Below are 27,535 nucleotides of genomic sequence, written 5' to 3'. Positions count from 1 at the left end.
TGGGTTCATTATACGGCCATCCATTATGGCCGTGTAATACCCATTACACGCATCATTCTGAAAATTTTCAACATTACTTTGAGTGAAACGCAGAATTACGTGATCGAGAAGTACATCATCAACTTCGAACAGATTTGATCGAGCATATTTGGGAACGATTTGGAGGCAATAACAATGAAAACTAGTATTTATTTTGTTATTATTTGTATTTTATTTGATTTAAATTATGTAATGTTATGTTATGGAGTTCAACTAATTACATAAAGAATTATTAATTAAGTATGGATTATTATGATAACTTCGCATTTGAAGTATCACATATTTGTTTAATGTTCTGCATAATTATTTTTCAAAAAATAACAATATATTATTTTTGAGAGATAAAAAAAATATATTGTTCAAACTTAGAAATTAATAACATTATTTTTAGAAAATAAAAATTCAAAAAGTAAAAAATTTAATGAAAGTTAATACTATATTTTTTTAAAATAACAAAATTATTTTTAAAAATGACTTTATTTATTTATGGGATATGAGTTATGCATTATTAAAATAAATATTTGATTTAATTGTGAACCCATGCTATTACACCTTGTGGAGTGTAATCCATTGTGAGTGGAAATGTAATAAAAGAAAAGAAAATGAAATGGTAACGTGACATGTGAATTACACTCTAAATATTCCATGTGAGGGTAAACCATTATGGATGCACTAACGCAATATTCCATGCGGGCCTAGCACACTTGACTACTAAAGCTACGAAATGTTGCTAGTTCAGCCTTCGAGTCTGTGCTAGCAACGCACGGGCTAACGAGTTAGTAAATTAGTTCATTCTGTGACAATGATATCAAAGTTGATACTGAGGTTAATTTATTGAATCGAAACATGACTATCGAATCAAGTGCCTCTAACCTTGGGAAATCTGAAGGAGAGTCTGCACTAAAAACTGGAGACAGAGAGGACTACTCGTGGCAAGGGCCTCAGTTACAAGCCTTCAAATCTTTTGCACAATTTTAAATCTTTTGTGTTGTCATTCTTGACTATACTCTTTTTTTTTTTCAAATCAGTGTTTCATCTCTACCTGATATTTACAATTATAAACTTGACAATGCTACTTTTTCCCATTGATGAACACGTGTTGTTCCAAAAACACTTTGGGAATGCCATGTATCTGTTGGGTCACGCCCTAATATAGATTAAAGTGAGTGTAGATGGTGACGATAAAAAATATTTTAAAAAAAAGCCACGTATCCGTGAGCTAACCTAGTTGGATACGAATTCAAGCCAACGGTTAGAAAATAAAAGAAATTTGACATCCAAAGCTAACATCCGAAACTCCAATTGGGTACTTCAAGTAAAAAGGGCTTATAGCATATGAATTACAAGCTAACAAAATAAGTTTTGGAATAACTTTATTCTTCTAGGCTTTCAAGAGTGACAAACTAAGGGAATAAATTTGGCTTCAAAAAAAATATCGTTAAACTAAATTAGAGATGGACTAAATTCATGGAACTCATTTACATCCTTTTATCTATTGGATGTAAATGAGTTGTTTCACCAAGTAATCAAATCAATCATGAACTTATTCATTAAACTTGCAACTCTTGCTCGAGCTTCTCAAGATTAGAGTTTATTTATAAATAATTTAAGGTATTTGAGGTTGGCTCGATAGAAAGTAGTTTAATTTTGACTCCATAGATAAATAAGTGAAGTTCGAATGCAACTTCAATCTCGTTAAAATAAACAAACAAGTTTGAATACTAAGTACTCATTTGATTACATTCGTTTACTTGTCTAATTTTATGTTGCAAATTTTCTTTTCAGGATGGCTAGACTTGTGATAGAATTCTTTAGCAAGCCAATTTCCACTAAGCATTGGAAACTTATTAAACTATCTCTCACTAACCATTGAAAATTAAGCCTGAATATAGTGAAAGGACGTTCAGGTACTTATGAAGTATGATTGAAGAACCAAAAGACAGATCCATTGGTATTGTTGTCGTTAAGTAGGAAAACTATGTACCATTTCCAAAGGACAAATTCTTGTCTAAATTAGAAGGGAAAAAAACAAAAAATAAAAATAAAAAGCATACACTTGAGAATACCTAACAAACATGGTATGTTTTCCCATTTTTACATCAAATTAAACCAACAATAAGCAACAAGATCCATAAAAGTGATGATGTTGGCCATGCATAGTTGGGTAGTCCACCTCCCACGTAAAGGACATGAGCAAGATGACCTGTAGAGATGGCATATAAGGTGCGAGTTTCTTACTGACTCCTCAATGGTTGGAGATATCTTGCATTCTTCTTCAATCTCCACCACTGCAGAAGAAATTAAGATCCTTAAAGCTGAGGCCTTTGAACCTTGAAAGCAAAAGACCTAATATCGAATTTAAGGACGTACTACTAAAGGATTCATTCGCATGTACCATCACAAGGAAGTAAGCCAATAATCAACGACGTGGTGGTGTGATACGAGGATGAGGCAGCATCGATAATCAATCGACTCACGGGCATCACCGGAACGGGGCTCTCCAATCCGATACCGGGACGAGATAATTTTGAGATAATAGATCGCTAAAAACTCGGCCGAGACGGATAGACTCGGCCGAGTAGCCCTGAGCCAAAAACTCGGCTGAATCACCGAGAACTCGGTCAAGAAGGATAGAAATGGTTGAGTAGCCCTAAGTCATCCCGAGTGAATTCGAATTTTTATTATTTCTTCTAATTATTTATTATTTTTGTTTATTATATTTTTGTTATATTATGCACAATTTCTAGAATATTAAATGCTTCAAATATTGCAGTCTTACCAAGACTGCGACCAATATACCCAAACCGATGTGGAACGTCCGGGCTGCAACCGCGACTTTGAACCATGCTCACGATAGGATCTCACCAAGTGCAAATTATTTCCATTGTGGGAATGTCAGGACTTGGTAAGACAACTTTTGCTAACAAAGTTTACTATGATTCTGAAGTAATGTCCCATTTTCATGTGTGTTGTTGTGCTCTGTATCTCAATTTCATCACAAGAAAAATTTGCTGCCTGAAAATTTGAGTTGTATTATTTCCAACCTTCTTAACAAAGTTTCTGAGATGACTGAAGAAGATCTGGCTCAAGAAGTCAAAAGAGCTTTGCTTAGGAACAGATATCTCATTGTTTTGGATGATGTATGGGATATTGAAGCATGGAAATGGAATGGATAGGAAGCCTTATTCCCCAATGATGGAATTGGAAGTAGAGTTATTATTACAAGTCGACTTTGTTATGTTGCTCTGCAAGATAAACTTGACAAATAGTCTCACTCTCTTTGCCAACTTACCCATGATGAGAGCTGGGATTTTTTGAAAGGAAAGTTATTTCCTGGAAAAGAGTTGCCTTTAAGATTATGTAAACTTTGGAAGCAAATTGTGGTGTCAAAGACTACCTCTACCAATTGTCATTCTTGCTGGGATACTAGCAAATATGGATCAACTTGACTGGAAAAAAGTTGTGGAAAGTATAAGTTCAAACATTCTTTCTAAGTACAGAACAATGCGCTGCAACATTAGTGTTGAGCTACAAAACTTTACCAGAAAATCTCAAGGCTCAGTTCAGGAGCACAGAAGATGTGGCAAATGATTACATGATGGGTTCCAATGGCAGAAGCTTAGTCATGGTTTCAAAACAAAGATCCATTGGTGGGATCAAAACTTATCGTATTCATGACTAGTTATATGATTTTTGTGTGACAAAAGCCAAAGAAGAAAGCTTTTTGCAGCCCATATGCGAGTATGATCAACAGTATACACTAAATGTGCCACACTACTTATGCCGCTTGTGCATCAATGCTAAGCGAAAGCACTTTCTCAAGTCAAAGCTATTTTCTCCCATCATACATTGTCTATTGTTCTTCACTCAAGATGAAGAGTAGTCCAGGGTTTCCTATGATCTTTCTTTCATTTTTCGCATCTTCAAGCTGGTTAGAGTGTTAGATTTGAGCCAAACAAGTCTGCGTCATGATTTTCCCAGAGAAATCAAAATGCTTGTTCACTTAAGGTACTTGGCAGTTCTAGTTCGAATACAAATCATCCCATCATCAATAGCTAATCTCTCAAATTTAGAAACTTTATCATGGAAACATTCGATCCAATAGTTTTACTTCTAGATGCTATATGGAATCTGAAGAAACTAAAGCATTTACAAATACAGGACAAGTATTTTTTTGATCTTGACAAATCCGCAAAATTGTACGAGTTGGATACCTTCTCCAACATAGTCCTCTGTTCTTGGGAAAACATGGACAAGATATTCAACAAGTTTCCAAATGTCTGCCAGCTGAAATGCAAGCTTTCAGAACAAGACCCCGGAACTCGACTTTCTAAGTCTACTAGAATCACTCCATTTGAATTTTAGATCGTACAATAATGTGCAATATCAGATTGAGTTCCATTTCTGTACTATTACTAAAAAGTTGACATTGTCTTTTGCTCCTGTACTAGTGCTGGTTTTGTTGCATCAGCTCAACATCAATAATATTTTGTTCATGGTTTCTTGATTATTACTCTTTTTCCTGTCACAGAATGTTGTAGTGGCATCATTTTCACATGTTTGTAACCTTGGGAATTAATGCACTGATGGTCGAATTTAACTACAACAATTAACCATCTCTAGAGGAAGACATGAGAGCTTGTGTAATTTCATGTGCAATATAGGCCAACAACTTTTTAGAACTTTTCATTAAACATCTGGTCCTAGAGCTTTGCCATCCAGTAACTAAGAATAAAATATTTATAATGTGTCGAACTACCATCAAGGTTAAGGTCTCTGTCCGCTGCCAGAAAATTCATTAGTCATCATTCGCTTCATCTGATTCTGTATAGTACACATCTGCGTTCTATTCTTCATTCTTGTTTTAAAGAATTCAGATCTGTCCTTTCTTTTTTGTTAATTCTGAACCCATGGTAGAAACGAAATCCGTCGTTACGCCTGATGTGGTTCTTGTGATGTCTAAGATCACGGACCACAAACTCAATAATTCTAACTATCTTGATTGGAGTAAAACGGTTCGTCTTTATCTACGAAATATTGACAAAGATAATCATCTGAGTGATGATCCTTCAAAAGATGGTTCAAGACAAACATGATTAAAAAAAAATGCTAGATTGTTCCTGCAAATACGAAATTCTATTGACAGTGAGATAATTGGCTTAATTAATCACTGTGAATTTGTTAAGGAGTTAATGGAGTATTTAGAATTTTTGTGTTCTGGTAAAGGAAATATTTCTCGCATATATGAGGTGTGTCAACCCTTTTATCATGCAGAGAAACAAGATAAGTCCATCATGACTTATTTTATGGATTTTAAGAAAACTTATGAGGAGATTAATTTGTTATTATCATTTAGTTTTGATGTGAAAGTTCAGCAAATTCAACGGGAATAGATGGCGATTATGAGTTTTTTGGCTGATCTTTCACCTGAATTTGAAGCTGCTAAATCTCAGATTCTTTCGAGTTCTGAGATCTCATCCTTGCAAGATGTGTTTAGTAGGGTATTTCGCGCAGAGAATTCCTAATCTGTTCAATCCAACAGTGTTCTTGTTAGTCAAACTAACAAATATGAATTTGAAAAACAACAATACAAATGTGGTGGTAAAAGAATTGACACGTGAGGATAGAATGCAGAAGTGGTTGTGTGTCACTATTGTTATAAGTCAGGTCATATGAAGCGTGATTGCAAGAGATTGCAGTACAGGAACCAGAGAACTCAATCCGCACATATTGTGTCTACCAATGATGAGATAAACCATGAAAAGTCTGTTACGATCTCTGCAGATGAATTTGCTAAAGTTTCTCAATATTAAAAATCATTAAAGTTTTCACCTATTCCTGTAACTGCCATTGCTGAGTCAAGTAAATTAAACACATGTCTTGTGTCCTCGTTCTCCAAATGGGTAATTGATTTTGGTGCCACAAATCATATGGCATGTAATTCTAGTTTATTTTCTACCTTTCAGTCACACACATCTGCATCTACAGTTACCTTAGCTGATTGGTCAAAATATCGTATTTTTGAATCAGACTCAATTAACCCCACTCCATTAATCTCATTGTCCTCTGTCTTAAGTTTGCTTGAGTTGTCTTTTAATCTAATTTCTGTGAATAAACTTACTCGTGCTCTTAATTGTTCTGTCCAATTCTTTCCTGATTATGCTTGTTTCAGGATCTTACGATGAAACAGTGGTAAAGGGCATGAATCTGGAGGTCTTTACATCCTTGACACACAAATGTATGTCCTGAACGGGAAATGATTATAAGATACATACGAAAACACAGGATAAGCGCATTGACGCTTACCTAAGAGCAATAGGAAAATCATCACTTGAGACCGGATCTGATGACGGAGGAACTGGTTCAGGACATGCATCTATGTGTCAAAGATGTAAAGACCTCCAAATTCATACCCTTTACCAATAATCTGCTTCGTCGTCAGATCTTGAAACAAGCAATAGTCAGAAAAGAATTGGTGTGAGAGCCCGTAAAACCCTAATATTTTTTTCCTAGGGTTATTTCCCTTTTAATTGCATAATTTTGCATTTTCTGGCTTAGAAATATTTTTGAAAGGATTTTATGAGCAGTTATAGTTTTAAGAGGATTTTTCTAGCATTGGAGAATTTTTAGAAAATTAAGAGTAAATAGTGGACGTGGGACCCACTAGTGCGAAAAGTTCGAAAAAATTCGGCCAATAAGGTTAAGTTTCGGATACTGTGTATAATTTATCGGGTGTTAAGAGATAAGTGGAGTGTGTGAAGTGATTGATGTGAGAGAGAAAAGAAGGATAGGAATGCATTTAATAAGGTGCCATGTGTCACAATCTCATTGGTTGTGACTTAAGAAGTACTATTCACCTTTTGACATTTTTTTGACCTTTTGACCCAAGGATTAAATATCCAAAATTTCACCAAAATTCACCATTTTCTTACCTCTTGTTGGCCGGCCACCTTGAGCAAGGAAGGAAGGAACTTTCTTCAACATTCAAGCTTCTACTTGGAGCAAATCAACCAAAACCATTGGTTACATCCAATTCCACTCCATAAAACTCTTCCTTCTAGTGATAGTAAGTTGTTTGGTGAACTTTGTTTGAAGGCCTAAGGTGGTCAACATCCCTCTCTCTCTTGGTTCTTGGTAAGTGAAGCTTGAAACACTCTACTACCTCTAATGATGCTTATTTTGTGCTTAATGGGGGCATGAGAGAAGTAATATGTGATTTGTTTCTTGATTTGGGTTGTTTTGGTGAAGTTTTCATTTTATTGAGAATTTTCCTAGTTTAATATGATCTTGATGTTGGGGGCTTGTATGATGAATTGTAATGGTTGATAATGACTCTATGAGGTGTATTGGATAGGAAAATGCAACTAATTTTGGATTTTGATGGAAAAATTGGAAAGTTAGGGTTCTTGAAGCCCCAATTCTGTCCGGTTTTAGATCACTGTGTTAGAGGCCGAATTTGACTTTGCTCAAAACATGAAAGTTGTAGGTATTGATGAGGTTGATGTGCCTGTAAAATTTCAGGTCATTTGGATTAATGTAGAATGAGTTATGACGAAATTACTGTAGCTGTTCTGCTTTGACCAGAATGCGAAAACTGCGATAGTAATTGGCTATTTTGACTGGAATTGGTTTGGATTTTGGAGTTGGTGTCTTCTGATGAAATGTAGCTGAGTGTCTTAGCTAACATATGCCTTTGGAATTTCGGCATTTGGACTTGTAAGGACTGAGATATACCGATTACAGTTTTTTTGTGTTTTGCGAACCTGTTTTAGGAATTCTGGGTTAGTATTTGGCATAGTTGACCTAGTTGTGTTACGAACTGGATTGAGTGGTCTTCTACATTATTGTAGCCCTGTTTCATAGCTTCGAGACGGTGGGTCTTACACCCCCAACCGATATTCGTAATGAGAGTTGTGCCATTACCGCATAATGAGTGTAAAACAGTTTTCTATATGGGGGCCATGGCTAAGGCCATTTTCGAATTTCTGGTTTGCTATTATGCACACTTATGTATATGTATTTTGAATAGCTCCTTGAGGGTGAAAACCCTAAGTACTTTGATTCCACCAATGTTTGGTGTGTAATTGGCCACTTGGATATGTATGAACTAAATGGATACTTTGGTAGGCCGTTTGGCTTGTAAATGTTGATTTCCAATGTATATATATGTTTGGTTAGTGTTTGGATTGATTTCGGATCGATACGACTTCAAACGGAAAAGGAAATTTTTGCCGAGGATAAACAGTGGCGAATCCGGCCAGGAATCCGGCCAGAAACTGGCCGGATTGCAGGCCGGATTGCCTGGGGAAAAATGGAACCCGACCAGTTGCTCTCGGCCGGGTATCCGGCCAGACAATCCGGCCGGATCTTGGCCGGATTGCCGGCCGGATTGTGATGGAAGGAAAAAAAAAAAAAAAGTTTTGGGTTTTGCTCTTGGCCCAGTATCCGGCCGAGAATCCGGCCGGAAATCCGGCCAGGTTCTGGCCGGATTCTGGCGGGCATTTTGCTATTCATTTCGGCTTCAATTTTCATTTTTTTTTATTTTGCGATTTTGACTTGTTTGCGCGCAACGATATGTTCCGAAACGTTATAGATTGACGTAAACTGTACCGTTAGTCCTGGCGAGAGCTGGGCAGGCAGTCCGCTAACCCCTCTGGTTCGCCTTAGGGGAAGGTGGGGCTATCACAATTGGACAGAACAATTAAGGACACGAGTAAGTTTACTCACAGAAATTAGATTAAAAGACAACTCAGGAAAACTTAAGACAGATGACAATGAGATTAATGGAGTGGGGTTAACTGAACCTGATCCAAGAACACGAAATTTTGACCCATCAGTTAAGGTAACTGTAAATGCAGATGTGTGTGGCTGAAAGGGAGTAAATAAACTAGAATTACCTGTCATATGATCCGTGGCTAGGGGTGCGTTCGAATCGAATCGAGCTCGAGTAGTAAGTAAAATAACTAAGCTTGAGATCGAGCTCGAGTTCATCGAGCTTTTAGAATTCAAACTCGAGCTCGAACTCGACGTCAATTTACGTTACTCGATCTCGAGTTTAATTAAATCTAATCAATTCAAATCAAACTCAATCGAGCCTATTCGAGCTCACGTAATAAAAATTAATATTTTACGTATAATTTTAAATAAAGGATATTATTGACATTTCATAATAATAAAAATTAAAATATGTATTAGAAAAAAACTCGATTAGGCTCGTCGAGCTTTCGAGTGTAAAATATTAAAGTTCGAACTCGATTCGCTACTTCTATCAAGCAACTCGAGCTCGAGTCGAGGTGCTGACCGACTAGCTTGCGAGCTCGAGTCAAGGTATTCGATCCAACATCAGTCCTATCTGTGGCACCAGAATCAATTACCTATTTGGAGAACGAGAACACAGGGCATGTGTTTGGTTTACCTGACTCAGTGATAGCAGTTACAGGAGTAGATGAAGACTTTAATAATTCTTGGTACTGAGAAAATTTAGCACATTCATCTGCAGAAATCGTAACAGACTTTTCATGGTTAATCGCATCATTGGTAGAAACAATATGCGTGGATTGAGTTCTCTGGTTCCTGTACTGCAATCTCTTGCAATCACGCTTCATATGACCTAACTTATGATAATAGTGACACACAATCACTTCTGCATTCTGTCCCCGCGTGTCAATTTCTTTACCATCACCTTTGTATTGTTGTTGTTTTCCAAATTCATATTTGTTAGTTTGGCCAACAAGAGCACTGCTGGACTGAACAGATTGAGAATTCTTTGTGCGAAATACCCTACTAAACACATCTTGCAAGGATGAGATCTCAGAACTCGAAAGAATTTGAGATTTAGCAGCTTCAAATTCAGGTGAAAAACCAGTCAAAAAACTCATAATCGCCATCTATTCCCGTTGAATTTGCTGAACTTTCACATCAAAACTAAACGATAATAACAAATTAAACTCTTCATAAGTTTTCTTAAAATCCATAAAATAAGTCATGATGGACTTACTTGTTTTTCTGCACGATAAAAGGGTTGACACAACTCATATATGCGAGAAATATTTCCTTTACCAGAATACAAAAATTCTAAATACTCCATTAACTCTTTAACAAATTCACAGTAATTAATTAAGCCAATTACCTCACTGTCAATAGAATTCCGTATTTGCAGGAACAATCTAGCATCTTCCCTTAACCATGTCTGTCGTGAACCATCTTTTGAAGGATCATCAGTCAGATGATTATCTTTATCAATACTTCGCAAATCTACGAACCATTTTACTCTAATCAAGATAGTTAGAATTATTGAATTTGTGGTCCATGATCTTAGACGTCACAGGAGCCATATCAGAGTTAACGACGGATTTTGTTTCTACCATGGGTTCAAAATTAACAGAAAAGAAAGGACAGATCTGAACTCTTTAAAACAAGAGTGAAAAATAAAACACAGATGTGTGCTATACAGAACCAGATGAAGCGAATGATGACTAATGAATTTTCTGGCAACGGACAAAGACCCTAACCTTGATGGTAATTTTGGATAGAATATCTTTCACATCTTTATTGAGAGAAAATGTTACATATATATACACGAACTAACACCTCTATGTTAGGAAAGTTAACTGACAACCAGCCAGAGTCCTATAATTAAGATATCCCTATAATCAAGCTATTCATAATAAATTCCTATATTAATTCTGTAACATGTCGAATAATAACATCCCGAACCAAGTTAGTCTCCTGATCATCTTCATTAGGAGATTTATCACTCTGAAATTGTAGAAGAACAATGAAATTTTGAAAATCTGATAACTTCCTTTTTTTAACTCTATATAAGCATTGGCCTAGCCTCAAGATTTAAACAACCTGAAGGATCTTTGGTTAGATCACACAAGAAAAGAAGACTTCTTTCGTTCAAAGCCCCTTCTTGTCAGATATTGAAAAGGTAAGGATCGATAGAGGTAGAAAGTCCCAGGACTCATGTTTACTGCCATATGAATTCCTTTGAATTTAAAGCTCAAGCAGGCTCCAAGTCTCAGAACTTCATTGGCTTTCTAGCATGATTAGATTCTTAAGGACATTTTATGGACTAACAAACAGGTATTGCTCCAACCAGAGGGCTACAGAAGATAATGCTGTGATATTCTTCACTTCATCAAGATATTGCATGAATAATAAGACAGATAAGAAGTATAATTAGCAAGACATTATTGTTGAGAGTTATCAATAAACAATATCTTCTCAGGATGGAAAGAGCTGATTTCATTGTGTGAAATCTTACTGTTCCATTTCATCCTATCCGTAACTTTTGTTATCTTCACAATGACGTCAACATGATCTCTTATAATAATGGCCCCTTCTGGCCGAAGAATCCTATACATCTCAAAAAGAATGTCAAGTATTTCACACCTGCACGTATGAAGATAAAGTTATAATCATTAAGTTTACAAATAATGTTTCTTTATTCAATTTGAATCTGTTTTTCTGTCTCCAAAATGCAGAGCATAATCCAGTCAACCGCAGTAAATATGATCGCTTAATGTGAAAACTTGCCATTCTAAGAATGAGTGGAAAAAGTGCATCTGGTTCACAAATAAAGATGTACAAAAGCATGTAATCATTTGGTAATGTACATCATTCTGGACCTGCAGGAATTCTTCAATTTAACCATTCAGGAAGATGTAATGAAAGTAATTGACTCTGTTCTCTAGTTTCCAGTTGAATGGAGTTTGCTTTAAATGCTATTTAAAGATCTTATCAGACCATAAGGATAGGTTTAAGAATTTGAAAGCCTCTTTACAAGTTCTTGAATCATTAGAATAAACCTTGGAAACACTCAAGCACCATAAACACATCTGCATTGAGAACACATTCACTCAGATTCTTATGATGTTCAGTGTATTGCATTAGCAACTTATACTAGAAAGGAGGAACCCATAACCAAGTATTTGACAAGTTTACTGTAAACCCTTTTTTCTTATGAATGCCTTCTTAAAGCTGCATTTGTCAGATGTACTGTAGAATAAAAGTTCTTGACATACTTTGTTGATGTTTGTTTTCATTTCCTCCGTCCTAATGAAGAAACTTCGAAATCCTAGAAACTAATAAAGTACACAATCGATGAATTCTCAATCTTCGTAATGCATCCAACGATCTAATTTTTCCTATTTGGAACTGACCAAAAATGAATTCCTGTTTGAAATGAATAGCACAAGGCAACCTAAGGTTGACGCTAGCATGTTAAGACTGAATTGCTAATGTATTAAGCTGATTTTTTATGGGCATTCATTCTTCTAATCACATTCAGCTCGAGAATTAGTCATAGATATAACAGTTAAATAGTAACAATATCAGTAGGAACTTACTTCTCCATATACATGCTAAACAAACCATCTGCATGTATTAGATCATAAGTTCTTGGATATGCGGAGAAGGGCTCACACCTGTTCACAAGAAATTGTAAGAATCCAGAAAACTTTTAAAGGTGAAGAAGGGAGAAAAGTTTGTTATCTGCATTCTCTATCAGATCGCTTAGTAGTTATGACCAAAACACAAATAAATAAGTGGCATACAGTTGACAAACTTATCATTTTATGTTTATTATCTTCATTCTCTATCAGATCACTTAGTAGTTATGACCAAAAAGCAAGTAAATAACTTACATACAGATGACAAACTTATTACCCTATTCCGGAGGAAGGCACAGTCCATGATGCTTTGAATATTTGTACATGCAGTGCACAACAAAAAAAATGATTTACAGCTTATGGCTTCTCCTAAAAAGTTGAACTCGTGATATTTTTTGAAGCAAAGCAATGACTGGAAAAAGATACACACACAACCAGAGCTAACATAATCAGCAACTTTTTATTCTTCATTTTACTCTATGCATTTTTTTCTCTGATCTTCTTTTTCTGCTTACCAGGAAGCAGAAGAAACAATTTTAATTTTATTCAATTATGGCTTGTAGAGAATGACATTCTATGAAAAGTCCAACAAATCAACTTCACTTGATCCATAATCTAGGCCTTTAGCAGCATAAGCCCATTATGCAACACTTGACAACTGTCAAATGTCAATGAACCATCATGACTATATGCAAATATCTGTAATTCAAACAGATATATCTCTATTCTATTCTGTTGCATGTTGCATGTGATTGCTAACAGAGAGAAAACTTAACCGTGCTAGCTTTTCAACAGTAAGAAAACCTCTACTCCTATGCACATTTTTTTAATGGCTGAAGGGTGAAGGCATCAGTATTCATAAAAGAGAAACCTAATACAGACAGGTAAGGAAAGGGAAATGAGAAGAACAACTAAACTTTTTACTGATATAAGGAATGAACAGGACATAGAAATCTTGCTCCAGCCTTACCAGTTCATGTAGGTTCCAACTAAGCCACGTTCGTAGACAATACCAAGTGTGTTATTCTTTGCGTGATAAGGAACCACATTCATGACCCAAACTGGATACTGTGAAAGAGCAGCTGCAAAACCTCCTAAGCCTGAGTTCATGTCCATGATATTCCTATATCGTCCACGATTCAGATATTTGAGAACGCTCCCATAGTACGAAACCCTTCTTTTCCAGAGCTGATCATCCTCATTGAAGGTTTTTGTTGTAATCCCTTCAATTGTAGCACTTCTTATCCTTGGTGGAACAGTTTTTAACCTTGTAGGCCACTTCTCAAGGGACCCTCCAGATGTATGGCGTATATGTTCCACCTTTGGAAGAGGAGTAATGCACGCTTCCATCTTCATGTACCTAAAAATGATTGTGCAATAAAATAAATAGATCAATATAGTCAAGCAGCTATTTTCTAGAGAGATAGCTTACACAGTAATTGTTTATGGGACATCAATGTCCAGTGACAAGGAGAATAAACAAAAGCCTAGACGGCTAGTTCAACTTTTATTTCTTTAAACACATCAGAAAAGGGAAACCTCTCCATTTTACTGTCTGCTGTTTCAAGCAATCGATTAACTTAAGTACATGTGCCAAAACCTTCTCCTTCCACTATGAAAGAGAGTGATATATTAAGGATCTCTAATGGCAGCAATATATCTACAACAATATTCCTCCATCACTTGGAACACAACTCTAGGGAAATAATTATAAGGTGATAAAATCAGCCAAAGACAGGTAAATGAATATGATAGCATAACAGAAAAGCGGTGTGCCTTGGCATGTAAAAGTTTTCATGTAGATTAATAGTTTCTAAAGTCAAAACCTTTTTGTCTTAGAGGTGGGAAGGCGGTGAAGGAAAAGGAAAATGATCGTCAAAGACAAAAAAATAGACCTTCGACTATATTGGACTTTTGAAGACAAATGCAAACAATATATACTGTTGCAAAATAAGCTTTCTTGCTGCACAGAGATGGTTTGCCACTATGATTTCAAAAAGATAGTTCATGTCACATCTAGGCCTGTCACCATTTCTAGTCACAAATGAAAATTTTGAACCAAATCTGTTTTCCAGCTGATAACTCCTATGGTACACTCGATCTTCTCACCCTTATATAACATACACAGATTTGTTTCAAAGATTTTGGAGCATTCTAGGCGTCTTAATTTCATCATAAAAATTTTTTCCACATTCTAAATGTAGAAAGCTCTATTGGTTGTTGACATGTAGTTATAGTGGAAATGAGCTCCAGGTTCCCCTGGATTCAGAAGAAAGATCCAGATTCAATAAGATTTTGGTGTACTAAACTACCTTAACAGATCCAGATTGATTATGAACAGTCATCTGCACACGCAAATTGGACCCAACCAAACAAATCCAGATTATCAACCATACAACTAAGCAGCATTAGAGTTACCTTAACAAAAAAAACACAACATAATAATAATGACAATCATTAAATTCACTCTCCCTTCCCTTACTCCGCCTGAAATCAAAATACTCTTAACAACAATTAATCAGATGAAAAAAGTACTGTCTTAGCCAGGAAGATGTTTGAAAAGAAAACTCAGAAAGAACCAACAACGATAAAGTAGCAGTGGAGGATCTGATCACCAAGAAATCTATGTTTGAATGAAATGTCTTAACATATTTATAGTCACATTGTGAATTATACTCTAACCAATAATGCTAACTAAAAGGTAACTTCACAGAATTTGTCCCTAGAGCATCTTCTTTAAATGGCAGAACTCCAAATGGGACTATTGCCAGAGAATGCATTCACCCACTACACAAACACCTGTGAGTTGTCATCATCATTTCATAGGCTAGATGAAATTTTGAATACTAAACTTACCAGCCATGATCAGGATAGTCATCAACACAGAACTTAGGTGCTTTCCAAGTCTTTAATTTTGAGGCACAGTGAAGGTGATTAGTAGGCTTTTGCCACACTGCTATTGGACCACTCTCTCGAATCTTTTTCCAGCACAACCTTCTGGCAAGATCTTCCAATTTTTTTTGCTCCATTTCAAGATCACTGGCCTTTCTTTCCCAACCCTTGTAGCTGATTTTCCAACCAATAGGTGGTCCAGACAACACCCAGTATCCACCAGGACGCAATAGTCGGTCAATTTCCATGAGATATAGCCCACCTGAGATTTTACAACAGAAAGTAAGAGAAATTCCTTTGTCATAACCTAGTCTTCAACCAAAACAAGAGAGATTTTCTTGTGGTCATAGTTATCAAGACCATCAGGGCAACATATTCATCAATAATGAAGATGCTAGATTCAAGAATTGTATTATTAAGATATACTATTTAGTCGTCACCAATACATTTAAGAAAACATACAAAGTCAAACAAGTACAAGTTAACTCAATAAAAGCACATTTTGCACTTCAGAAATTAGCTTTGGTTGAATGTTTATGAACCATTGCATAAAATTTAGAAATAAGCATGTATACCATAGTCTGTCCATTGAACAAGGCAGCGAGAACAATGGATCATATCAAAACATCTTGATGGAAACGGCAACCTATATGTGCTAAGTACTCCAAGAAGAGCTGGAACACCTCTTTCAAGTGCAAATTGCACTTGAGCTTCATGTACATCTCTTGGAGCAATTGACACTGTCAATATGTCATAGTCCATTAGAGAGGCTCCAAAGCTTGCAACCTGAGAATAACATTTTTTATCACCTATCCTTTACAGTGGACAACTGATATAATTGATATTCTGCTTTAGATGATAGCAACAGGAAATGTCAAATAATAAACTGAAGGAGGTACTAAACAAAATACGACAAATAAACACGGTAAAACAACTTCTTGCCAGATCATAACTAAAACAGAGCTTCTTAAATCTTATTCTTTTAGAGCTGGCACTAGAAGCTTGTGTTGCTAAACAAATATAATTCAAGTACTAATAACTAGAAGATTATTATTTGGCAGCTGTCCAAATTGTTATAAATCTGAGAAATAGAAAATATTGACATCCTTGAACCTTTTACTTGTCACACGATAAAAGGAGAAGCTAACTATAACTGAATAGTAAAAATAGTAGGCTCTATGAAGGTGGACCTCTATTTATGTGCCAATTGCAAATTCAATGTTTTAAGGCCCCCATAATGATAAAAGAAGGTCCAGTGATTGATTCAAGAAGAAAGAGTTTCAGCTGCATTGCTCCTTTAGTCACGGCTTTTTCCCTGTAAATCTTAAATGCATCTAGAGGGGAAGAACAGAAATCTACTTGGAGCTAATAAAAGAGGATTTGAGCATCAGCAAAATGTAGTCCATTGCTCAAAGAATGAAGTTTCAAGAAAGGAGTATTTGTTATTCAACAATTTACCTCAAATCAGATACTGGGGATAGTATCAACTGCAGTGCAGCATTTGTCTAAAAAAATCAAGTCAACATGAGGCCAACTGCTATGTGAAATAATTCTTAGTGTCCTCATCCCCAGTCCCTTCCGGTTGAGACAAGGTTTCATGTCTTTGGATATTTCTGATCACTAACAATCTTAATTTACCAAGTGATTGCAATAATACTTAGCAACAACATGAACTTACCTAAAATGATTACAGATGAATAACTTGTCTCCGCAATATAAATGGTTGATTGTTTTCTACAAAAAATTACTTTATAGCTCTGGTTTGTGTTGACCTGAAGGACTACAAAATTGACAAGGCATTTGAGCTAGCTGTTTTAATTCCATACTCTGAATACTAAATGTATGATCGAAATGAAACAACAGATCAAAAATAGAATTAAAAGACAAATGCATTTTCTTACGCCATGAACCACTGATTAACATTAGCAACAGCATATAGAAACAAAGAAGTACCACAAGTCAACTCGTCAGTTACCCAACATATAGCTTGAGAAATTCTTGCGTATTTCAAAAATGAAAATGCTATCAGGTATGCATAGAAGAAAAGTGAATCGCTGACCAAGCAGTAGCCATCTTATTATTCAACTAAGCACAAAATCTGCTCCTGGTCCAGAACAAATTTATGCACAGGAAAACTAAAAATGCTAGCAGCTATATGCCTATTATTGTCAAATATGTTGATTATTAAATGAATACAATGAAAATCTTGCAGGGTTGAATGGAGACAAGAACAGAATAAAAGTTCATTAATGTCTGTGATCTTAGCTTTTTTTTTTTCATTTTTGTCACAGTCATACTCTGAAACACCAGAAAACTAAAGTACCATTCCACTGCATTTGTTTATCCTACCAAAACAGTAAATTGTTGGTAGCACCTCATATTTCAACATCTTCCAATAAAGTATTTGGCATCCTCTCTAATTGTAAAAGGAGACTGAAATAACTTATGACCATGGTCCAGAAAAATCTGATTCACCAGTCAAACTGAAGAGAGTTTCACTCAACCCTTTGGGGGACGACATGCTCAAATTCATCAAACCAAATGATTAGCTTCTGTGGAGAAATTCACCAATTAACTTTTCGAAGATGACAAAAAAGTTAAGACTCCCTTATTCTGATTAACATTAAATTCCCTTAGATCAATTTCAAAGAGAGGATTCGAATATGCATCCAAATGAGAAGTTACTCTCTTGGAGTCTAGAGGAATCAAGAAAAGATGCCTATGCAGGCCAAACAGTTTAAAAAACAAAAGTTCCTTCTCTTTGGAGTAGTATAACCCTATTTGATTTGCATTCATAATATGTTAGCTAGTAATTAACTACCCTAATGAACAATGTCTGCATAGCAGACTCATGGCTTCACCTAGATGCATTTAGCCAGGAAGGTGGAAAATTATAAAGTGTGACACACTAGAATGTGTATTTTGAAGATAGTAGCTTACTGAAAAAAGATGCAAAAGTTGTAAGCAAAATGAGTATTCTAGGTCAGCAGCTAATTTAGCAAAACAATTGAAGGATTTAAGTTTTTAATCCAGCTTAATTCACATATCTGTGATTCTAAACATTGACAAGAAGCTCAGAGAAGCACAATTTCCACACGTATCACAATTTCCCACCTCATTGAAACTAATAAAGAATGAACTCAAAAAGGCAAAGCCATCCTCATTCTCATACCACAACTTAGAATTGTGACCAAAATTCCGAATTATACTCACCCCACATCCAACATCAAGCACAGTCCTTATGGCACCAGCGTTGAGCGGCACTACACGTTTCAATTGATCAATGTAACCCTTAACTCCTTGGGGAAAAGAAGTCCCTCCACCCGGAAAAAATAGCCTGGCACCTTCTAATCTTACCCAATTCTGGGTCTTCTTAGACTCTATTAGGCTCTTAAAAGGCACATTCTTGAACCAAGCATAATCTCTGCTCATAGGCCATGAAAATGGCCTCTTATATCCCGCTGGCTTTGGCACCAAACACCTCAATTTTTCACCTTTTTCCGGGCAATGCCGCTCTTTGTGAAACCTTCTCTCAGCAGAAAACAACCTTTCCTTATTATGGTCTTGACAGGGACAGTAGTTTGTGTAATTCTTCGGGCAGGGTGGATAAGGCAGATGTTGGCTTTCTGGGGTGTCTTCCAGTGGGAAAACAAGCGTGTGCTTTGGCCCAAAGTTGAGTGATTCTTGAACACCTTTGCGGCTTGTGTTAAGGCTGTACTTCTTGACCTGAAAATCACAATTTGTATCTTCAAGACGAGCTGTAGAATGTGAAAAGCTGGAGTAGGGGGCGTTGGTGTAGGAGCCAATGAAGTAGGAGAAAGAGCAGAAAATGGTGAGTAGCAGAATTTTGCGCAGTGGTTTCCTCAGAAGGTTCTGAGCAGGTGATTTGAATGTTGCTGGTGATGGTAGAGTAGGCATTTTTTGAGCCTGGCTAACAAAATGGCAACTCAGAAGAAAGATAAAGAGTCACTGACAGAGTGACCATTTGTCAATGATCAGAGAATTGGGAATTAGGATTGGGGAATGTTAAAAAAATATCTAAAATTGGGATATAGTCCACATGCTGAAATACAAGCCAAAATCATAAGCTCTTTAAGCCTCTTAAGAAATTTCTATATTCTGCTCTTGTGAGGATGAATTATGTCAAGATCAAGATGAAGTAGCAATGGCAATCAAGTAGCAATGACAATCAAGTAGAGAACATAGGACCACAAAGAAAAAGTCAAAAAGGCCAAATTCTATGACCTCATGTGCTTTTGTTTCATATGTACATCCTACATGATTGGGTCCATCTGATCACCTAATTAGGTAGTAGCAAGTTTAAGGTACTGCTTGTTTCCATCTTTCACTCTTACGTCTGATTGCTACGGGGATGCAAACCAATCAAACGATGGCTCGAGTTTGAGCTTGACTCGAATTTGGTATGAGTTTGAGTCGAGTTGGAGTTGATCAAGTCAAATTTGAGTTAAAAAATATTTAACTCGTTAACTTGTAAGTCGATTCGATTATTTTTTTTATTTTAATAATAAAATTATATATATATATATTTAATATTTTATTATTTATTAAGAAAAATTATTATTTTATTCATTTTTTAAAAATAAAATTTTAATTTTTGTGGTTTTTTAAGCTCGAGCTTGAGTTTTACATTGAGAGCTCGTCGACCTCGAGTTCGAGTTTGAACTTCATAAAATTACTTTGATTCTCGACTCGATTAGACCAAAACTCGATTCGACTCATTTGCACCCCTAATTGTTACTTACTGATTTACATCAGTACACATGGCACTACACAATAACTTCTTCTCGTGCTACGATCAAACCTGAATATTCTGATAATACTGCTTTTAATCTACAAAATATGCTAACCACAATTGATTAAGGTAGTTGAAATAAGTTTATCAAACCTATGCTAATGATGAATCTCTATCCAAGGCCTTCGAAATAAGTTTCCTCAAAACATGTAACATAGGTTTGATGCTATGACTGTAGTTCAATTGGCAGTAACAAAATACGGGAAAATCTGAAGGAAATAGAAGTGTATTTTATCTTCGAATGATGCGACTTATTTTTAAATTATCAACCAAAACCATTGGTTTTTTCGATATTCATCCATCATTTCTTCATACAATATATGGGCTTCTTGTTATTTCTTCACAATTGATCTTTACACAAAAAAAAAAAAAAGAGAGAGACGAGCAACTAAATAATTTGTGGTGAGCAAAGGCATGCGTTATCATCAAGTAGGAACTAGACCTGAGCAATATTGGGGACAAATGGTCTAAATTGAGTGTGCGGACCAACCTCTCTCTTGAGGTGCCTAACAATGGGTTTGAAGATTTGTCTTTCTAGGCGGGTATCTCCAACTTTAACGCTAGGAATATATATACCGGACAATTGAGTGGATTGGGACAGATTTTGGATAGATTAATATTGGGTTTTCATTTAAATGGGTTATATCCAATCCGTCCAATTTTAGATTGGGTTAATTTTGGATTAGATCATATTAGATCATCTCAAATTCATGACATAAATATGACCAAATATATTAATTAATAAATTTTGATACATAAATTCTCTCAAATACATTTTTACACACAAAAAATTTTTTTCACACACTAAAACACTTTCACAGATACAAGCACACACTCACTTTTTAAATTCTTTAGAAATACATTATTTTTATACACTAAAATACACACCGATATACTTTCACAAATACACGCACGTACTAACTGTTTATTATTTGGATGAACTCATTATTTTTTATACAAGTAAAGATTTTTAAATTGGATAGTGGATATAGCTTTGGTCCAAACTAAGAGATCGAAGCAACAATTTTAGTTCAGATTGGATATAGCATGAAAAAATGGTATACCAATATACGATTTTTCAAGTATTGTTACTTGATTTAGTATTAGCTGTACCAAACATATTTCTAGTTCTATAAAAGATCCAATCACGCCTTAATTAAACTGAAATTTTGATGAGAGAGATACAATTCTCAACCAATTAGTTCAAATGTCACTATCCAATTCATTTGAAAATTCTTGTGGAAATTAACGCAGCATTAACTTCTCCACCAAAATTTCCAGTTACTTTCTTATTCTTTTATAATTTTTGTTTGTTATCCAGAAAAAGAAAAGAAAGGAAAGGGTAGAAAGAGCGCCTTATATTTTTATATCTTAATTCAACCGACCTTATAATTAACGCGTTGTTTTAGAAGTATTTCATGATGTATATTGATCTCTATTGGAAGATGGCGAAGGGTGAAAAGACTTATATAGTTGTATTATCTCTATTGGAAGATGCAAGTTGTTTGCGTTAACACGGTTCCTTTTCAATGTATCTGAATCATAATTTCTTTATTTGTTTTTAAAATTTAAGTTGGGTAATGGGTGCCCAACACAAATATCCAAACCGCCCAAATATATATTTGAATTTTTATTATCCAACCCAAAATTGACCCAACAACCAAATTACGCAATTGTCAGGTCTAAGAATATCATTACTTCTACTCTTACAAAATTATGAACTACAATGTTTTCAAATCTAAACCAGCAAGTGAACTGGATGACCTTTCGGTTCGTACAGATTAAACTCCGATTCAATGATTTTAAAATTTTTTAATTATTTTAATACTAAATTACTTGGATAAAATTAATATACAAAAAAAAAGAAATATTTAGTGAAATACCAGTTCAAATGTCGATTTTTTATCGGTTTTTACCAATTTGATTGGCTCTTGACTAGATTTGATCTATTCATTTGACATCCTGAGTTAAATATAAAATCAGACCAAAAGTCATGATCGGTTCATAATTTGCTTGGCCGAACCGGCTAGTCCGGTTCAAATTTCAAAACATTGGTGGACTTGGAAAAAATAAACAGAAAAAAAGTATTTGAGTACTTGGATTTGTCTTGCCTAACAAGTAAGTTTGAATTATGTGGAAAGGATTAAGAAACCATTAAGATCCATCAAATGTTGGATTTTTGGGCGGAAAGAAAACTATGGTTCGAGGACCGGTAGATTAGTGTGTATTAAAAAACTGGAGTATTAAAATAAGTAGCGGTAAATTGATATGTAATGGTATGGTACTCAAAAGACACTGTAAAACTCCTTATAAATAAGTGGTGTAATACTAGAATATTCTAAAAATTTGACAGGCAAACTTATAATCAAGCTAGCCTTATTCGAGGAGAAGGGGTTGGATTAGGTGGTAAAGTGAAAAAAATTATAAGTAGGAGGTTTTAGATTCAAAATCTTAAAAAAGAAAAAAAAAACAGCCTTATTCTTCATGCATCTATGATGGGAAAGATTGATCTGGATTCCTATTATTTGGACATTATTTTAAAAAAACGTTAGATAGAGTATTATTTGAAATATTATTTAGAATAAGTACTGTAACACTTTTTGTAATATAATATATGTGACATAAAAACGTGGTTGAAAATATAAATGGGTGGATTGGGAAATATATGTATAATTCAAGCGAAATATTATTTAGCAAAATTGAGCTATCTAAACACACTCAATAATCGTTGTACATACTTCTTAATCCTGTTTCTATCTTTACATAATTCATAATCATCTCTTGAGCTTACTGATAATTTTACCTAATTCTCCTATTATTTTAAAAATTACTCTAACTTCTCTTATATTTACTATTTGTGTAACAAATTTTAAAAAACGCACGAATTTCAAATGAAAATCCAAAAAAAAAAAAAACCCTTCATGTTAAAAATGTAAAAAAAAAAAGCCTCTTTTGCATTCATCTCTATAACACCAAAGCTATCAACACTAACAATTTTCTACCTCCACAACCACCATCAAAGCCACCTCCATTACTACTATCACAGGCCGCCAACTTAACTAGATCAGAAAAAAGAAAAAGACAATAAAAAAAACCCTCCAAATAATCTTCTTTTCTACCTTAGAGCCACGCCACCACTAACAATTCCATTTATCATCATAATCCTATGAAGTAAGTTGTTCCAAAAAATCAAAAACACATAAAAAGATGATTCAACAATTCAAAACCCATCGGCTGGCAGGCTTCACATCTCTTTATATGCCATGGTTTTTACTTCCACTTCTATATTATCAATTACTCTGAATAACATTCCTAACCAAAGCATCCACTAAATAAGCTTTTCCAATCGGCAATTGTCTTGAGAGTTGCAAAAAAAAAAAAATTGAATATGTTTTTTTTCTTTTTTTTTAAAGAATACAATTTTTTTTTATTTAAAATAGCTAGAAAGTGAAGGTCATTTTTGGTAATTGAATAAGCTAGGGGAGGTCCATGTAATTTTTAAAATTAGAGGGAAAATTGGAGAAGTTGGAACTTACGAATAGGCAATATTTTTTAGTTGCTAAAAATATCAAGTCCAATGTGGATCAATAACAAGTTAAACTTGCTCAAATCAATGTTCACTAAATCGCAACACATCGATTTATTTGCAGAATGAGAGGAATTGGACATTAGCTCAAAAGAAATTTTCTAATTCCATCTATGATTCAAGAGATATGTGTATGCATTGCTGGTGGAAGCTCAAGGCCACATATAGAAGTTCGGACCACATCTGGCCCTGTCACAACTTCAGACGGCAGCTACATATCAAGAATGAAACACAATCGTTTTCCAACTGATCCTCCACGAGAACAATATAAAGAGTTGTGTCAAGATCTTTAAGCATTCTCTAAGCCTTCCTCGTTTCATCATGGAAAACATTTTCCACATTTTCCATGTAGGTGTGATGTATATGTAGCCTACATGCATTCATAGTGTATAAAAACAAGCTCCAGGTTCCACTACAGTTGCAAGCAAGATCCAGGTTCCACTACATGAACAGATCCATGTTGGATATGAATAGTCGTCCCCACATTCAAGGTGCATCCAACCAAAAGAATCCAGATTCATAATCAAGACCTAGAGACATCAACCCTACCCCTACCCTTAAAGAAAATACAAAGAACATAATAACAATATCACCAAAATGATTCAACCTACCTTACCTAGCTGCAAATCAAAATAATCCAGCAATGCATCATATGAACAAGTATTGTCTTCGGTTAGGACAAAGTTTGAAATGGAAATTCAAAAATCAATCAAAGAACCAACTGTTATAAGAAGAGGTGGAGGATCCGATCACAAAGGTAGTTTTGCTTGAAAATGAAACAGGTGAGTTGTAAAATTGGTCACCGACGCACCATTTCTAAATGGCAAATATCATTACGGAACTACACTAGTTGCCACAATTGCAGCATTCATCCACTACGTGAACACCAGCAAGTTGCCATTCTTGTTCATAGGCTAGACACAATTTGATTACCCAACTTTCCAGGCACGATCACAACGATTATCAAAAACTAGGGAGCTCTCCAAGTAATTAACTTTTGGGAACTGTGAAGAGGATTGGTAGGTCTTTGGGCACATTGCCCTCAAACCTTTTTCCAGCACATGGAATAAGGCAGCGCGAACAATGAACCATATCAAAACACGTTGCTGGAAGGGCCTATATGCACCAAGTCCTCAAGTATAGCTAGAAGTCCTCTTTCAAGCACAAACTTTACTTGATCTCCATTTATGTCTCTTGGAGCAATGGTCATTGTCAATATGTTATTGTCCATTTGGGGAAGCTCCAAACCTTGCAACTAGAGAGACATTTTAGATAACGTATCCTTAACAGAGGACAACTGATATTCTGCACTCATGATTATAGAAAACTGGAAAATGCCATTAGTGATCTGAAGCAGGTGGGGAACAAAGGACAAGCTAATTAAACAGAACTCTTCCCTATCTTATCCTTTTGGATCTCCCTCTTTAAGATTGAACAGATAAATGTACATCAACTGATAATAAACATACGACGTGGCAACCTACTTCTGTTTTCTTGGCACAACTACCCGATAGATATCTGGAATCTACAGAAATGTTATAAAGCAGAGAGATAGAAAAGGCAAACCAAACTAAGTTAAATCAAACGCTATTTCAGCGGGCTGATGAAATTCCATGCTTTACATATTAAATATATGATCTAACTGAAACAACAGATTAAAAAAAATGACTGAAATGTTAATTGCTTCTCCGACATCATGAACAACTGATGAACATTCACACAGCATATAGAACAACTGAGTAATGGCAAGCAAGCACACTTATCAGTCACCTAACTCACAGCTCCAGAAATTCTCCCGTATTCCGAGAATGCAATTCCTAACAGGTATGCATAGAAACAAAATAAACATGTGGCCACTCAACGCCATCCTGAGCTCTGCATAAAATTTGCTCTGCATTTACTTATGCTACAAAAACAGTAAATTGCTGATATAACCCAGGCTTCTCAAAAGCACTAGTCTATAGAAGCAACTGCTTGTGTATCTTCTGAAGAGACAATCAAAGACTCGCAGTAGTCTGTAAATGTTTAAAAATGTTAGAAACCTTTCTCGCATCCATTTTCTATTAAGCCATAGATTATGTACTCCTTTACTGTTGCAGTTCATAAGTTCATTGCCATTCCTTTTGCTCTCGACATGAACTTCATAAGGTCTTATTGCATTGTAATAATCCAGCAAGGTCTAACCAAATTCACTTACCTAGAATTTACTCCATTTCATAATTCACCAAACTGGGACGACTTAAGTGCATAATAATCAAAACAGCTAGTAAATCGACAAATTAAAAACATCAAATCCTGATATCGACGAACCAAAGTAGGCTTGAGAAATACAAATGAATATCATCATTTCTACCAAATAGCCAAAGAATAGAACACTAATTTCATGTAATCAATGGACGTCCCTACTTACACACATATACAACGATACATCAGTAAATTCATTAGCAATATAACATAAAAAAAATCACGAAATTTATAACCTCTCTCCACCAGAAATCAAACCAATAGCAGCCGCGAAATAGCCAAAAAAAAACCCCCACAAAACAACCATCCAATTCAAAGAAGTCCGAACAACACAAAGATTCCAAGCAGAATGAGCCAAACAATATGCACCAACAAGAGGGCTTGCCCAGAAACAGACCCGGAGCCCCCATTTCCCACCTCGCAAAACCCTAATTTAGCCACACGCGTCCCGGCGCAATGTGCGTCAGCGCAGCCGCACCAGTAGGTTACTCCGTCAACCCCGCAAACCGGGTCGGTCCGGAAGCACTTCACGGGGCAAGAATCCGGTGCCGGTTCCGTGACCCGAGGGCAAAGATGATCATCATATCCATCGTTGTTGTTGTTGTTGTTGTTTTGGGCAAGATCCGAGGGTAACAAGAGCGGATTGAACTGGGACGATCGGACGGCGATGAAAAGAACGGTGAGGAGCAAGAAGATGGATTGGATTTTGGATGATTTTGACATCAGAGGCATGATGAATTAAGCCCTAGAAAATTCTAGAGATTTCTAGGGCTTGAATTTTGAGACGTTTTTCAGAGAATTCTATGGTGCTTTGAAGAATTTTTTAAGATTCTAAGCTTTGTTATGTGGGTAACTGGCAAAAGGAGGAAACAGACAAAAGAGGAAACGGCGACGTTTTTTAACCAAGAGGTGGAACTTCTCAACTGCCTTGAGAAGCTGTTATTGTTAGGTGATCTGTCCCCGTGTCTGGTAATGGTAGCTTTCTATAAATATTCTTTTTCCTTTTTTTTTTCCCTTTTTTAATAGAAAATATTGAAAAAAACATTTAATGCTCCTTTCTTGTCTCATTAAAAGTGTTATAATTTTCATTTTGAGAAGTCTCAAAATATTTGTTATCTTACTAAAATTAAAGTTACTGTTTATTATTATCTTACTAAAATTAAAGTTATTATTTATCACATTTTTCAATATTGTCTCTTTCTTTCAAAATTGTATGTCATGTATATTTCAGATTCAAATTTCAAATTTTGGATAATAAATTAGGAAACGAAAACTCTAACAAATCCATATGTTATTCTTGAAAAGTTAAAATTTAAAAAAGTGATGAAAAACTGAGACAAAAGGAATATATTTTTCTACAATTAAAATAGTAAAAATTCTTCTTTAGAAAGGGACTAGTAGTTTTATAAGGGAAAAGATTTTGTGAGATTTTCTTTTTGTTCATCATTTATTGCACTGAATTTCTTCCAAATATTCAGTTTTTTTCGAAATAGAAGTGAAATTTGTGAGATTTATGTCTCAATTATCAAATATTACAAACCTAATTTGGGCACACCATTAGGTTGA

The 27,535-nt window shown here is 35.3% G+C and overlaps 2 protein-coding genes across 2 annotated transcripts; both read right to left on the bottom strand.

Moving 5' to 3' along the window:
• Window positions 1–11,152: 11,152 nt before the first annotated feature.
• Window positions 11,153–19,485, bottom strand: LOC113734776 (probable methyltransferase PMT19). The gene is made up of 6 exons (XM_027261448.2): window positions 18,540–19,485; window positions 15,902–16,112; window positions 15,291–15,588; window positions 13,405–13,794; window positions 12,393–12,470; window positions 11,153–11,436 (listed from the first exon to the last, which is right to left on the bottom strand). Exons 1-6 carry the CDS (start codon window positions 19,242–19,244, stop codon window positions 11,235–11,237), a joined length of 1,884 nt encoding a protein of 627 aa, XP_027117249.2. The 5' UTR covers window positions 19,245–19,485; the 3' UTR covers window positions 11,153–11,234.
• A 6,519-nt stretch (window positions 19,486–26,004) lies between these two features.
• On the bottom strand, window positions 26,005–26,904 carry LOC113734775 (uncharacterized). Its single transcript, XM_027261447.2, has one exon. The coding sequence runs from the start codon at window positions 26,699–26,701 to the stop codon at window positions 26,282–26,284; it is 420 nt and encodes a 139-aa protein (XP_027117248.2). The 5' UTR covers window positions 26,702–26,904; the 3' UTR covers window positions 26,005–26,281.
• Between the last annotated feature and the right edge of the window lie 631 nt (window positions 26,905–27,535).

The sequence above is a fragment of the Coffea arabica genome, chromosome 3c (genome assembly GCF_036785885.1).
Source record: "Coffea arabica cultivar ET-39 chromosome 3c, Coffea Arabica ET-39 HiFi, whole genome shotgun sequence".
In the NCBI taxonomy this organism is placed as follows: Eukaryota; Viridiplantae; Streptophyta; class Magnoliopsida; order Gentianales; family Rubiaceae; genus Coffea; species Coffea arabica.
The sequence above is the reverse complement of the archived record's forward strand: the minus strand, read 5'-3'. Positions and strand labels throughout refer to the sequence as shown.

Coding starts and splice junctions, on each gene's coding strand:
- LOC113734776 (XM_027261448.2), bottom strand. CDS start 19,244: ATGCCTACTCTACCATCACCAGCAACATTCAAATCACCTGCTCAGAAC. Junction 13,795..15,290: donor GACTATCCTGATCATGGCTG/GTAAGTTTAGTA, acceptor AATCATTTTTAG/GTACATGAAGATGGAAGCGT. Junction 11,437..12,392: donor TTTAGCATGTATATGGAGAA/GTAAGTTCCTAC, acceptor TCATACGTGCAG/GTGTGAAATACTTGACATTC.
- LOC113734775 (XM_027261447.2), bottom strand. CDS start 26,701: ATGCCTCTGATGTCAAAATCATCCAAAATCCAATCCATCTTCTTGCTC.